The 15660-nt window shown below is 46.0% G+C and overlaps 1 protein-coding gene across 1 annotated transcript; it reads right to left on the bottom strand.

Moving 5' to 3' along the window:
• Nucleotides 1–2487: 2487 nt before the first annotated feature.
• LOC146036805 (histo-blood group ABO system transferase-like) lies at nt 2488–13331 on the bottom strand. The gene is made up of 4 exons (XM_083160680.1): nt 13319–13331; nt 6777–6816; nt 3741–3875; nt 2488–3212 (listed from the first exon to the last, which is right to left on the bottom strand). Exons 1-4 carry the CDS (start codon nt 13329–13331, stop codon nt 2525–2527), a joined length of 876 nt encoding a protein of 291 aa, XP_083016806.1. The 3' UTR covers nt 2488–2524.
• Between the last annotated feature and the right edge of the window lie 2329 nt (nt 13332–15660).

Raw genomic sequence — 15660 nt, forward strand, 5'->3', positions numbered from 1 at the left:
GTGGATTACTTGTCTCCCAATCAAAATTGTATCGAAAGCGCTGTGTGTGCGGGGCATAAGTGTCCAGAGTATTACTCCAATATCCATCCTTGCATTCTATACTTTATTCTGTAGATTACTTGTGCCATTTACTGGTTATTTGTGTGAGTGTACGACTGTAGCTGTTTTTACAGAGCAGACTTGTTTTATCTTTTCCACCGGAGCATAGGTTCTCAAACTCTGTCCTAATTATTATCTTCACCTGTTGATCCTTATAAAATGTGTCCATGAGTAATGACAACACCTGTACAGCTGCTAGGGGACATAGAAAACGTCACCTGTTAGATGCTGACAATTCTTTTTCTACTCAACTGATGGGTTTGTAGCTATAGAAATCGGTAAATGGATAATTAGGAAGTATTTAACAAGACAGAAATACATTTCCTTTATTAAAAAATATTTATTTTAACAGTGATTAGTACTTTAAACACTAGCCATTTCATCCTAATAAAAGTCTTCACACTTTTAAATTAATTAACAGATAGTTATTGACAGATATATAGATAATTATTAACAAATAATTATAGCTGCACAGCAGTGTTTATGGAGGATGGTGTCCCACTGCAAAGGTGTTCTGGGTATTGCGCACCCGTCTTGTCCGGCTCCACAGACCCTGTGTCCCGGACACGACTTCCGGGTATTGGCGGTCACGTGACCCGGAGTGACATAACGGGGATCTGTGCGCTCAACTCTAGGGCACAGATCCCCATTACGTCACTCTGGGTCACGTGACCGCCAATACCCGGAAGTCGCGTCAGGGACAAAGAATCTGTGGAGCCGGACATTCAGAGTGCAGCTGGCAGTAAGATCCACTGCACTTGTGATCGCGGACACATCCACGGCACCTTACAAGGCGTGTGCGCAGCACTCAGAACACCTTTGCAGTGGGACGCCATCCTCCGTCAACACCGCTGCGCAGCTCTGCAGACATTCTAAGGGTAAGAGGCAATTGAGTGGGACGCCGCTCCTTGCCACCTTCATTACCCTCACACTATCCTACTCCCATAGACAGCAGTGCTACTGTGCACCCACCCGGTAACTTTACACAGATTTAACCTGTTATGAGACATAAACCCACATGCTTTATGGTATAAAGGGGTCTGCTGATACCCTCATTTCCCAAGGGGCTCATCTCAGGCTACACTGCCTGCACATAAGGAGTGTGTAAACCATCTCACTCCCATTGACATTAGTACATCTTGTACTTAAACTATTGACTTGACACAGCACAGTTACCTGTTATGAGACATAAACCCTTAGGGCAGAGGTTTCCAATCTTTTTTGATTCAGGGCACCCTAGAGAATCAAAATTTTTTTCACGGCACCCCTAGGTCCAAAAAAAATGAATTAGATTGGGTTTATATGCGATTCTTAGCGGCAGTTATGTGGTAAAGGGCAGGATTTGCTTCTGTTTGTACACATTCTATGATTGCCAGCCACCAGCACTGGTCTTGCTCATAAATAATTAACCATTAATAATTTGAGTTGGTCCTGGACCACCAAGCCGCGGCACCCCTGCATGTGACTCGAGGCACCCCAGGGAACCACGGCACACAGTTTGGGAACCACTGCCTTAGGGCTTTATGGTTTAAAGGGGTCTGTTGATACCCTTATTCCCCAAGGGGCTCATCTCAGTTCAGACTGACTGTACATACCTGTTGACACGTCCAAGTATTCACCACTTTCTGCTAATTTGTATTTCTTTTTTAAAATAAAATTCTTTCTTCACAATTCACGTCAGTGTGTCATATCCGTCATAGTGCACATAACCACCCACACTAGCTGAGCCCTCAATAATACCCCTTTTAGACTTTAGGGATTTTGTCCAGGTTTACCCGGGATTTTCAACCCAGGTCACTCCCGGGATTTTAGTAACAGACCCCCTTTCACACTACACCTCAAATCCGGGAAAAACCCGGGTATACCCCTTTCACACATAAGCCGGGCTTTTCAAGCATTTCAGTGTTTCATCATCATTAAAATGGGACACTCCCCAGCAGCAAAAAAAAGCAACATCACATGTTTAAAACTGAAAAACCCGGGTAAACCCATTCAGACATAAGCCGGGTATTATACACGGGAGTTAAATACCAGGAAAAACCCTGGTCAATTGCAGGTGCTCAGTATCCGGGAGTGAAATCCCGGGTATACCCTTTCAGACATACTCTAGTCCTGGGTTTGGGCGCATTCATGTGAAAAAAAACGGGATTTTCGCTTATGTCTGAAAGGGGTATAACTATCTGTTAATTATCCCTGCTTATGAGCATTGACCACTCAGTTTGAGCGGCTCCCGTCACACATAGGATTAGAGCGCTATAACCACTTCCGTAACGTGCAAACACCTCAAATTAAGGAAAAAAAATAGTTAAATATAATTGTTCATATTTTAAAAAATATTGTATATAAATAAACAAAATGTACATAGGAAAAGAAAAATCTGTACGTCAAATTGTGAATGAATAAGTTACCAAATGCTTTTTTCTTTTCATGTGTTTCGGATTTGTTGATGCTTTTTCCAGACTGCAAGAAAGCGCTTTCTCTGCAGGAAGCGTGGTGAGCCCATTTTCTCGTCCCATAGATACTCCGGGGAGAGAATCTTTGTTGGCTTGTGATCAAGGAAATATTTGTTCAGGTAGCTCTCGTCGTGCCAAATGGCTTCAATGTTTTTCGCCTTGTCGGCCATCATGGCGTTGTGGCAGAAGTTTGTCAGCTTGTAGACCTCGGCTACTGTCCCCCCGAAATATCCTCCTGCGTAATAAAAGTCGCCCTCCTCCGCCGCAATGTAGGCTGCAGACTCTGGGTTCCGCTCGTAAGTGCAGCTTTCCCGTGGAAGGCCGTAATAACCAGGGTGCAGTGTCCCAAACAAATCGCTTAAGGTCTCCACCCCAACGTCATCGCTGAACCTCATGTCTACGTCTACGCACACCAAATAATCCACCTCGCTGGCGAAGAGTTCCTGCGTATATTTCTGGATTATCTCCATACGCCTCATGGACACGTCCTGCCATCGTGGGTAGCTGGTGACATTGAGGACAATCATGCGTCTGCCTTCTCCGAGGCTGGGGATCGCAATCTCGCTGACGCGGTCGGTGAACACGTAGTAGGTGACCTGGTGCCCCACCATGAAATACCTCTCAGCCGTGGCAATAAAAGTTTGGATAAAGGCCGTATACCTGGAAAAGGGACAGGAAGGACCGATCATTGGCAATCACTCAATACACCTTTGCAAGCCCCACACCAAAACCGGCGACAAGCTCGGGGTTACACACCGCACAAAATGTTTTGAGGATACATAGCATATTGCACATTTAACGTATATAAAAGCTCTGTATACCCTGAAATATTTATTGTGTGTGAGAAAAACTGGTACACAAATGGCAAAGGCCAGATAAAGGGCCTGATTCTGGTTCACTTGCGAAAGCAAATTCTCTCTCTAATGCGCAGTGCAGGTGGGGCAGATGTAACATGTGCAGAGAGCGTTAGATTTGGGTGAGTTATTTTGTTTCTGTGCAGGGTAAATACTGACTGCTTTATTCTTACACTGCAATATAGATGTCAGTTTGAAATACAAACCCCGCCCAAATCTAACTCTCTCTGTAGTGTTACATCTGCCCCACCTGCAGTGCACATTGTTTTGCCCATTAGAGAGAGAATTTGCTTTTGCAAGTGAACCAGAATCAGGCCCAAAGTTCTGTGCTTACTTTTTAATAGCGAACACGGTAAGTCCTATGCGAACATTTCTTTGGTGGAATTGCGCATCCAGTACTGCCGAGCTGTACGTTCCGTTCCAGACGATGGGTGCCAGCCAAGGAGACAGTAACAGCACATCGGTCCTCCTGCAGGTACAAAGTATCCATGTATGACATCACAAAGTGGGGGTGATTCTATAACGATCGGATGGATGGGGGTCTGCGCATATTTGCACATGTGCAGACTCCGGCTTCGGACAGTTACACACTCGCTCGTCTCTTCCTTGCGCGAAGCAAGTCCAGGGGCGGAAACAGGGCTGGCCAATAGGAGAGTCCAGCGGTTTATTGGCGTCCCCATGAAAACGCTGGGCATTCCCATGGGAATGCAGGTGGGTGGCTGATGTTACAGGACACAGAAGGAAATAAAAGTCAGTTCAGACCGAGAGGTTTCGGCAGGCGGGGTGGGGCTCAGTAATCAGTGAATTAGGCCCAATGTCTCCTAGCAGTCATTGTCAGGAGGTTTGGCTATACAAGATAATGATTGGGTGATAGAAAGTCACACACATGGCCACTGTGTCATTTACGTCCAACACAAATCCCTTCCAGTCTAGTCTGAGTTCTGCCGGACTTACCCTTTCCACCTACCCTATAAACCAGGCATGTCCAACGTTGGCCCTCCAGATATTTTGAAACTACACATCCCAGCATGCTTTGCAATAGTTTTAGCATTCTCTAATAGCAAAACTGTGGCAAAGCATGCTGGGATGTGTAGTTTCAAAACATCTGGAGGGCCAACGTTCTTCTTTTTTGCATTCCAACGTTGGACATGCCTGCTATAAACCCTATACCCCCTCCCCCTGGCCAGTGGCGGATTCAAGGGGGGGGGGCACCGGGCACGTGCCCCCCCCCCCCCCCGTCATTTCATTTTGTAGCTGAGGACCAGGGCTTTCCAACGAGCCCAACCCCGTGTCTCTAGCCCCTCGGGAACCGGAGTTGTCGCCTGGCAAAGCTGTAATGTTTTTTCCCCCATAGGATAATATTGGACCAGTCAATTCCGACCCCCACCCGGTTCTGATGGCTGCCAGTTCCCGCCCTGGCATTAAAGAAACTTGTGGTTGATTTCATTCAATTCCAAATCGCTGGCCCTTCAATACAATACCAGGATGGTCCATATCGGTCAATCGGTTCCAGAGATATTGCGTGTAAACCGATTTTTTTATTTTTAAATGTAATTTCATGACTGTTCATGTTCTTTGAGGGCAGATTACTCCGGAACCAAACGTTCCAGTTTCACTGGACCAAAATCATTCAAAGCCCACTCAAAAGTTTATCGCGAGCATGTATTCCCCCTTGGCAATGAGCATGTAATCCCACATGGCAATGAGCATGGAACCTCTGGCAATGAGCACGGAACCCTTGGCAATGAGCATGTAGATAAATAGCACTTATGTAGCATAATTTTTAATATGCATTATGGTGTTTGGCATAATACATACTGGACATAATGGCGTGTAACTTAACGTGTAATGGACATTATGATGTAAATGTTTAATGCGCGCCTTTGGTGGACAATGTCCCTGTTTATGAAGCGTATTGTGAATTTTGACTTAACCTGGGTGGCATTATGTGAATTTTGGCTCAATCCGTGTGGCATTATGTTAATTTTGGCTCAATCCATGTGGCATTATGTGAATTTTAGCTCAATCCGTGTGGCATTATGTGAATTTTGGCTCAATCAATGTGACATTATGTGAATTTTGGCTCAATCAATGTGACATTATGTGAATTTTGGCTCAATCCGTGTGGCATTATGTGAATTTTGGCTCAATCCGTGTGGCATTATGTGAATTTTGACACAATCCATGTGGCATTATGTGAATTTTGGCTCAATCTGTGTGGCATTATGTGAATTTTGGCTCAATCCGTGTGGCATTATGTGAATTTTGGATCATTCCATTTGGCATTATGTCTAAGGGGCAAGTATAATGGGGTCTAGTATTTTGTTGCATAATGTGAAGAAGTTGTATATGGTGTTGTACACTACACTCAAGGACACGCCCCCTGTTGAGTGGCCACACCCCCTTTTACAGAGCGCGCACAACTACATCCTTCACTTTAAATGCCAGGGCCTATTTTTAATCCCATTCCCACCCTCTTTCTGCCGCTCTCTTAGCATGTTCACTGGCGCCACTAACTCTGCCCCTCCCCCACCTAAACCCACTTTTATCATGGTGCCCCCCCTGTCATTTTATCCTGGATCCGCTCCTGCCCCTGGCAAACACAACAATATCACGGCATACTTACAGTCCGGATGCCAGTGCTGGGAATCTAACTCCGGTGGCCACCGCATACCTAGGGACCAGGGTTAACCCTATGAGTGCCAGCGTCTCTGTGAGAGGTGTTCAAAATATCCGCTAACAATGCCGGCGTCGCTCACATTTGTTATATAAATTCAAATAAAAAAATGTGTAAAAAAAAAAAACGATTATATTTCCTATATAAGGTAAACATTACAGGACATTATGATGACTGAAAATTATTGGGTGGAAATTTTTTTACACCTATTTTGACAAATTCACTTGGCACTCCAAGGGTTAAGCACTGTTTTAATCTATTGATATATTTTTTTTTTTCTTTTTTAAATCTCCCAAGTGTCAGCAACCTACCTCATTCACTATCAAACGTTTTCGGGCCTCGTTTAAGAGTTGCGCACCATTCGGCCTCCAGTTCGTCAGAAGCCAATGCCGGAATGATGACTCTATGCTTTTCATTTTAGGTACCCAGTGATAGACATTGACCATTGATGTCCAGCAAACATCGATGGTTGGCCATCAATGGCTTAGTTCCAGTGCTGATGCTGAAACAGGTTCGCCTTAGCCCCGCCCCTTCTGTTATTGTCTGCACTTGTGGTTTAAACCATCAGTTGTTCTCTGCTGATGTTTTTCTGCCATTGGCATTAGGTACCAATGGTGCTATCAATAAAGAGCCATTCCAGGTCTACGATCTGTATGTGTTTTGTGTAGTGTTTACAAGTCTCTGTCTACTAGCGTTGGTTTGTTGCTGTCAGGCTGATTATAGACCAGCGGTTCTTAAACTGTGGGTCCCAACCTTTTCAGCATGGGGTCGCGACTCCATGTTACTGACCATCCAGCTGATGCCTTTTCTAATCTCTGTCAGTGATTCAAGGAGTCTGAAAAATCTGTTGAATTATCTGTTATGTTAGACTCCTCCCATCAGTCTGTGCCTCCACAATGCTGCCATGTATGTGCTGTCTGCTGACTACACATGTGATGTGATGGGTTATGGTATATCAGACTCCTCCCATCACTCTGTGCCTCCACAATGCTGCCATGTATGTGCTGTCTGCTGACTACACATGTGATGTGATGGGTTATGGTATATCAGACTCCTCCCATCACTCTGTGCCTCCACAATGCTGCCATGTATGTGCTGTCTGCTGACTACACATGTGATGTGATGGGTTAGGGTATATCAGACTCCTCCCATCATTCTGTGCCAACCACAATGCTGCCATGTACGTACTGTCTGCTGACTTCACATGTGATGTGATGACCTTCTGCAGTAACTTGCTGGGGTCCCGTATAAAATAGTTTGAGGACCCCTTTTATAGAATTTAGGAAAAGTCACTAATTTGCTTCCGCTATCTAGATGGAATCTAACGTTGCATTCTTCCCCGTTCACTTAAGCCATTTTATGTAAAGCACGTCTGTTCCTTACATACATTGGGCCCAATTCAGACTCGTTCAGAGGGCTGCGAATCCGCAGCCTATCCGGACATCGATAAGCCGCGCATGCAGGCGGTCCGCTGTGCACATGCACGGGGTCCGTTTGCTTAAGGACCGTGCGATAGGTCGCCTTGCTGGCTCTACAGTCCAAGCCTGCCACACATATTCCCCTACACATTTGACTCTACACTCCTGGCATTGAGACGCAATCTGTTAATATGCCGCATTATGCCGACGGGAGAAGTGGAATATTGTTAAAGAAATGTAACTCTCTAACTGTAAACGTGATGCTTTCTGATCATTTTTAAAGTTATGCAGCTGAAACGGTTAAATGACATTACAACCATATCTGCATTCTCCCGTCGGCATAATGCTGTTGACGTATTGACTGTTGCATGCGGAAAAAGGGGGAGGCAAGGCAGGTGCACTGTGCAATCACTACTGCTTACATAATGCTTATAGTACTTTTTATATTTCATTATCATGCAAGTGGTTGTTAGCATATATTTGTCCAATAATATGAATCTGCTCACCAATGTCGGTAGGTCCCTAACACTCGGGTTCACGTCTGGGGTTTCATGTGTCAACCTATTGTTTGTGTTAACCATGTAGACCAGGCATGGCCAAACGATGGCCCTCCAGCTGTTGCGAAACTACACATCCCAGCATGCCTTGCCATAGTTTTAGCATTCACTCATAGCAAAACTGGCAAGGCATGATGGGACTTGTAGTTTCACAACAGCTGGAGGGCCATAGTTTGGTCATGCCTTATGTAGACCATATGACGTCAAACTATTGACTGCCAACCATCCAGATACATTGGCTGCTATTGGGTAAATATCTGGCAGGTCTATTGTATGCAGGCGAGGGTGCTAGGGGGCAGTGCCCGCAAACCTCTCAGTGTGAGACTCTTTATATAGAGGACTCACCCGGCTGTTACATTCACCCATATATCTCAGAGATTACCTAGGGCCATAAATATACTGATTCCATTGATCACAAGGTGCAATAAACCATGGTCTCTGGGGTCAGTTGGCGTCTCCCATGACCTGTGAAATGTTAATACATATATAGATTAATAATCAGTGGCGCTGTCCCATAGATTACTATGTGTTTACTGCACACATTATGCTTATCAGGAAGATTACACAGCACAAAGCACCTACAACCTGTGTAAGCAACTGGAAATGGGATTTTCAAAATACAAACCTGGTAGATATATGGAGCGGAACTACAATTTACCCAGCAAGCTGCGCTATCCTATTGCACTGCACCGGGATTGCCGGCTCTTGTACTGACTAGCACATCAGCCTCAGCACAGTAGTCCCGATGATTATCATATAAGTAGCCACCATGGCATCTTATGATCATGACGTCCATTAGGGTGAAACGCGTTGGATTACTTGTATCGGATATGTGGCTACTCTAGGGAATTGCAATTAGATCTTTATTGTTTACACCAGTGGTTCCCAAACTGTGTGCCTAGGCTCCCTGGTTGCCTCAGGACACTTGCAGGGGTGCCTTGGGTTGGTAGACCAGGATCAATTCATATTATTTATGGGCAATGTAACAGGCAAAACCAGTGCTTGTGGCTGTCAATCATAATATATGTGGACAAACAGGAGCAAATCCTGTCCCTCACCAGATAACTGTGACATATACACACAATGCGCTTAATTTAATATATTTTTTCTAAATTTCTCGATAAGAAACATTTGGCCTAGGGGTGCCTTGAAAATAGTTTGATTCTCTAGGGTGCCATGATTCAATAAATCAGATTGGATAAGCCTTTTATTTGTAATGTATAAAGCAATATATAGATATTTGATTACATTTTTACAGACTATTTGTGGCTGATAGTTATTGCATGTAAGCTGCTCCTTAGGGTTAGACACTAGGAGGGTGTTAGGCTGCAGTGGAGGGTGGGTAGGGTTAGACATTTAGGGAGGGGTTAGGCTGTATGGGGAGTGGTGCTTAGGGTTAAACACCAAGGGGGTTGATAGGGTTAGACCAGGGGTGTCCAAACTTTTTGCAACGAGGGCCAGTTTTGATGAGGTGAAAATGTGGGGGGGCGACCATGCAGCCTGACATTCTTTGAATCATTAATCGCATCAGAATGGTCCCTCACTCACTTTATGTCCCCAGCCTGCCCCTTCTCTGTATTTCCTCCAGCCTGCCCCCTTCACTGTATATTCCCCTGCCTGACCATATGTCCACCATTCACTGTATGTTCCCCACTCTGCACCCATTCACTCTGTCCCCCATCCTGTCCCCCCTTATCTGAATGTCCTTCACTGCCTTCATTCACTGTATGTCCCAAAGCCTGACCTTCCTTCACTGTATGTCCCCCAATCTGCCCCCATTCACTGTATGACTCCCATTCACTATGTCCCACAGCCTGCCCCCCCCCCCCCCTTCTCTGAATGTCCATTCACTGTATGTTCCCCAGCTTGACCCTTCTTCACTGTATGTCCCCCACTCTGCCCCCATTGACTGTATGTCCCCCTGCCTGCCCCCTCCCTTCTCTGTATGTTTCCCAGCCCCTTGTGTGAGCCAGAGAACGGAGAGGCAAAGCAGGAACTGCATGGACAGGAGATGTTGGGCTCCCGCTGCCGCCCTCCTCCACTCTGTATGCTTCGGGAGCAAGCTTCCCCCTTGCTGCCCCCCCCCCCCCCCTCCCCACACACTGCTGTCACTGTGATTGCGGAGGAGGGTTATATACAGTTGCAGCTGCAGGCGTTGGATGCATACTCACTCTAAAGATGCCAGACACATCTCACTGTGGCGGCCGGCATCTCCTCACTGCTGCAGGCAGCAAGGTAAAGGCATGCTCGCCGGGGCCCCACCATTAGTGCTGTGTGTCCCGCATCTGATGCCCCACCTGCTACTGGCTGGAGGCTGCGGGCCTCTTGAAATGACAGTACGGGCCACAATTGGCCCCCAGGCCGGACTTTGGACATGCCTGGGTTAGACAGTAAGGTGGATGTTAGGGTTAGTCACTAAAGGGGGTGTTAGGGTTAGACACTATGGAGGGGGGGGGGGGGGGGTTAGGGTTAGCCTGCAGCGGAGTGGTGGTTAAGGTTAGACACTAAGGGGGATGTTGGGGTTAGTCACTAAAGGGGGGGTGTTAGGGTTAGACTGCAGGATGGCGGTTAGGGTTAGACACTAAGGGGGTGTTAGGGTGCAGAGGGGTGGTAAGGGTAAGACACCAGGGGCGGTGTTGGGAAGCAGGGGGAGTGGCAGTTGTCGGTAGGAAGGGTTAGAATATTTAACACCTGGGTGTGGAGATTCTTTACGTCAAGATGCTGCTGTCGGTCCTCGAATCGCCACCATACCAGCAAGATAACGATGCCACTAATCTCTCACAGGGCTCACATAAGGCAGGCACTATCAGGGTGCATGGTGTAAGCAGAGATGGGATATTAGCTTCATTTTGCTCCAGTACTCACTGTGCGTAGGAGGATAATACGACTCGCTGGTGCCAGCTACTCTCCTTCATGCTGAACCTGTGGGCAGAGAGGGGTAAACCATTAGCTCTTTCCCCGACGTCCAGGTGGCACATCACATGAATAGCCCCATGCAAGCCTGGTAAAAATGACGCCATTCACAAGCTTCTCACCAACCAATGATTCCCCCAGTGTGCGCAGTCTATGGGTGGCCCAGAACTTACTGCGCCTGCGCGATAGAGACAGACTGATCGGGGGCCAGAGCTGACGTCACATGACTTTTCCTTCAACTGCCTTGACATGCCTGCGTTTACCCTGACACCCCTAGAAAATGTCTGGTTACCACCCACAAAAGCCGGCTTCCTGTCAATCAACTTGCAGGCAGCCAGCGATGAAAAAAACCCCCAACAACAATAATGCTGGATTTCATTGCAGAATGGCCTCACGCAATGCGTTCTAGGCGCCGTATGCCATGCAGAGTCGTGCGATTATCACCCAGCCATGCGATCAGTAATCCCCATGGTAACAACCCTTCAACGAGTAATCACTGCCATGTGCCGTCTGTGGGCTAGATTCAGTAACTCTGTGCCTGAAACCAACCAAGGGCCTGATTCAGAAGCCGCTTGCGCTAACCTCGATAATCAGGGACGGGGCAGATTTCCGGGTCTGAATCAGCCCCCATGTTGCTGTGCAAGGGGGGCAAATACATTTATATTGTTTCTATGCAGGGCAAATACTGCCTACTCTTGCATGTAGACCACAGACAGTTTTATTGTTACACTACCCCTGCAGTGCAACATGGTTTTGCCCATTTGCACGCATTGCTAACAATGCTGAATTAGGCCCCATGTGTGTGGCCCCCTGGAAGGGGTAAGAGCGCTAATAAAGATTCTACAGTTACTTTTAATGTTGATAGATTGTAGTCTGCTAATTGTTAATGCAGCCATTACTTACTCACCAGCAAAGGGACAGGAGCAGCACAGCCATCATACCGTACACAAAGCTCCATCGGTACCGGCAGAGTCTGTCAGCTGCAACAACAGGAATAATACACAGGAGTCAGGTGTTTGCGTGGGAGCTGTAGACAGTAACTAGGGGCCAGATGCACTAAGATCAGGGCCGGCGCCACCACTAGGCAAATCTAGGCATTTGCCTAGGGCGCCGGCCACTGGAGGGCGGCATTTTGTGCCGCCCGGTTACCTGTCCTACGGCGCTGTGTATTTAAATCTGGCGGCGGAGGCAGCGGGGGTCCCTGCAGTCCATTAAAAATCACGAGCGCTATCCGCCGGGCTATGCGGAAGCGCTTCTAGTGTGAAAACTCTGGCAGCACGGCGCACACTGATCTCAGCCAATCAGCATGCTGCCAGTGTCTTCACACTAGAAGCGCTTCCGCATAGCCCGGCGGATAGCGCTCGTGATTTCTAATGGACTGCAGGGACCCCCGCTGCCTCCGCCGCCAGATTTAAATACACAGCGCCGCAGGACAGGTACCCCCCCCCCCCCCCCGGCACCGGGGCGCCCCCACCCCGACTCGCCTGGGGCGCTCCGGTGCCTTGCACCGGCCCTGACTAAGATTCAAAAGGGATACAATGGAGAGTGATAAACAACCAACCAACCAATCAGCTCCTGCTTGACAATTTTCAAACACAGCCTGTGACATAGCAGGTAGGAGCTGATTGGTTGGTTGTTTATCACTCTCCATTGTATCACTTTGAATCTTAGTGCATTTGGGCCTAGATGTCGGGTTTTTGTCGGTATTATGACCCATTCGGGATGTTGACCCTGTCGGGATTTTGACCATCGGGATTTTGACTGCATCCCGTTTCTATGGCAGCTGCCGAGTAAGTCCTGAGCTACACACAGACCGCACACACTGGGAAATCAATAGAGTGAGTTGCAGATGGATTTGGAGCAATTCGCTGATCAGAGTGATTTTCATAAGTTAATTCTCAGCCTTGTACGGGGCGGATTTTACTCTGTCGGGACGTTGGCTATCTGATCTCAGGGATTTGCAATTTCGCAGAGCGGCGTTCAGGTGTGAATAACCCCCCGAGGGTGCAGAGACTCTTATTGTCCCTTATATATATACGACTGCCGATAGAAGCACTTGGCCCATCTACTCTGCAAATGTGCACGCACACATACACTAGAGTTCCTTTTTTGTTGGGAGCAAACGACCCTAACATATTTTTGGAGGCTGGGGGGAAGCCTGAGCACCCAGGGGAAACCCACGCCATAGTCACCCTAAAAATGAAAACCCTATATATATTTTTTTCAGGATTTATTTTAGATGATGTACATTGCAGGTATTTGCCCCACCTCACAATGTGATGCGTTGTATGAACACAAGACTATTTATAACTTTATGATGTAAGCACTGGCCTTACATTTATCTCACCAGCCAAAGCCATCGCTGATAATGGTGACGTCATCCCAGGTCACCTCACTGGACTAAGGTGATGTTGTGTAAGCTGTCAGGGCTGCCGTTAGAAGTTGTGGGTCCCGGTATTTACATGGACGCCCCCCCCCCCCCCCCCCCCCACACACACACACACTCATACGCAGATGTAACAGGTGCAGAGAGAATTAGATTTGGATGAGTTATTTTGTTTCTGTGCAGGGAAAACACTGACTGCTTTATTTTTACACTGCAATATAGATCTCACTTTGAAGTAAAACCCATTCCAAATCTAATTCTCTCTGCACAAGTTACATCTGCCCCACCTGCAGTGCACATGGTTTTGTCCATCTAAGAAGGAATTTGCCAGAAGGAGTGAACCGGAATAACCTGCTATACACTGTATACTGGAAGACACCCCCCTCTCACAGTAAGCCCGGGACTACATTCCTGGCATTCCCCCTTTATGGCAGCCCTGAAGCGATGTATTTATTTAAATTGAAAAACAAAGTTTACTGTACTGTGTGGATGAGATGATATCTATCGAAGCCAAAGCCCCATGTATTTTATTTATTAACACTTTCTTATATAGCGCAGCATAATCCGCTTTACAAAAGGAGACAGTGATACAACAAACAGGGTATTTACGAGTCAAAAGGTAGGAGGGCCCTGCTCTCAAGCTTACAATCTATAGGATTGTAAGCTTGTATTGTATTGTAACAATCCAAACTTGCAGACTTATATGGCTAAAGGCCCATACACACTGGGCAATTTGAGCTGAAAGTCCCTCAAAACCGCAAGTTTGAGCGGCTTTCAGCAGAAAGCCGCCCAGTGTGTATGCCCGGCGACGAATTACAAGAATTATTTCAGACTACTTTCACAAGTGTGTATTCACAACAAGGTGGTAATTGGATCCTGGCTATTTTTGTCAATGTACCTGAAGTACGTTTCAGGTACATTAGCAAAATATCTAAAATTCGAATAAGGGTAGTCTAACCCTTGTGCTTAATTTTGATGTGAGACATAAGGTATATGATTGTTGGAAAAATGTTTCATGTATTATTCTTCATTAGGCACCTCAAAAATCACCAGGATCCAATTACCACCTTGTTGTGAATACACACTTGTGAAAGTAGTCTGAAATAATTCCTGTAATTCGGTATGTACCGTATATACTCGAGTATAAGTCGACCCGAATATAAGCCGAGGCACCTAATTTTACAACAAAAAACTGGGAAATTGACTTATTGACTCAAGTGGGACCGTCACTCGAGTATAAGCCGAGGGGGGCTTTTTCAGCATAAAACATGTTCTAAAAAAGTAGGCTTATACTCGAGTATATATGGTAATCAAATCTAAAAAGTGTGCACCATTTGTCGTTTTGTTCTGTTTCTGTCCACCTGTTCCCACTTTCACCTTTGTAGTCCCTTCTTTTGGGTTTTTTGTCATCTAATCATAACAAATGAGCCAAATCAATCATTGTATTAGCATGTTAGAACGAAGTCCGTTTGAAGAGATGTCTTGATATACTGTACAACTTCTTTGAAAAATATATATTTTTTTAATGTATTTGTATCTTTTTATGTTCATTTTTAGCAAAACCCCTGATGAAGTCCCGGTAAGGGACGAAACGCGTTGGGTATTCGTTTGCTTTTTCCAAGTGTTTGAAACTTCTCAATGAACCTCAAAACGGTATGAAAAACTGCTATCAATGCTTGAAATAAGAGACTTATATTATAAGGTCTAATTGTAAAGATCAACGTAAGGGGCACCAGCTCACAACTGTACTCCATATTTTCCCCCTCCCCTATCCAACAGGGGATCTTGTAAGCAAGGCAGCCTCTACAAAGTATTTTAAACTCTTGTGGCGTGAAACCAGGGTCTGTTCTATATATATTTGCAGTATATATATATATATATATATATATATATATATATATATATATATATATATATATATATATATATATAGTACACTTACCCCCCCCGCAGAAGGATGGAGACCAGCACTCAGGCGAATTTCAGGTGAAGAAAGTAAGAAGTTTTATTCCATGTGCAGGTAAATAGCAACAATGGCTGTCCCGACAGCCGTTTCAACTGGGCTTTAGCCAGTTATCATCAGGGGCTAAAGCCCAGTTGAAGCCATTGTTGCTATTTACCTGCACATGGAATAAAACTTCTTACTTTCTTCACCTGAAATTCGCCTGAGTGCTGGTCTTCATCCTTCTGCGGGGGGGTAAGTGTACTGCATTTCTACAATATAGACCTGGCACCGGCAAGTACGTATCTCTGTGGAGTGCCGTCCTGCAAACCCACCATTCTATATATATATATATATATAT

Source organism: Crinia signifera, chromosome 9 (assembly GCF_055691185.1).
Source record: "Crinia signifera chromosome 9, ASM5569118v1, whole genome shotgun sequence".
In the NCBI taxonomy this organism is placed as follows: Eukaryota; Metazoa; Chordata; class Amphibia; order Anura; family Myobatrachidae; genus Crinia; species Crinia signifera.

Excerpts from the sequence above, each read along its gene's own strand:
- LOC146036805 (XM_083160680.1), bottom strand. Across the intron at positions 3,876-6,776 it reads CCTGACAGCAACAAACCAAC|GAGGACCGATGTGCTGTTAC; the intron begins GCTAGTAGACAG and ends TTGTACCTGCAG. Across the intron at positions 3,213-3,740 it reads ACCGTGTTCGCTATTAAAAA|GTATACGGCCTTTATCCAAA; the intron begins GTAAGCACAGAA and ends TCCCTTTTCCAG.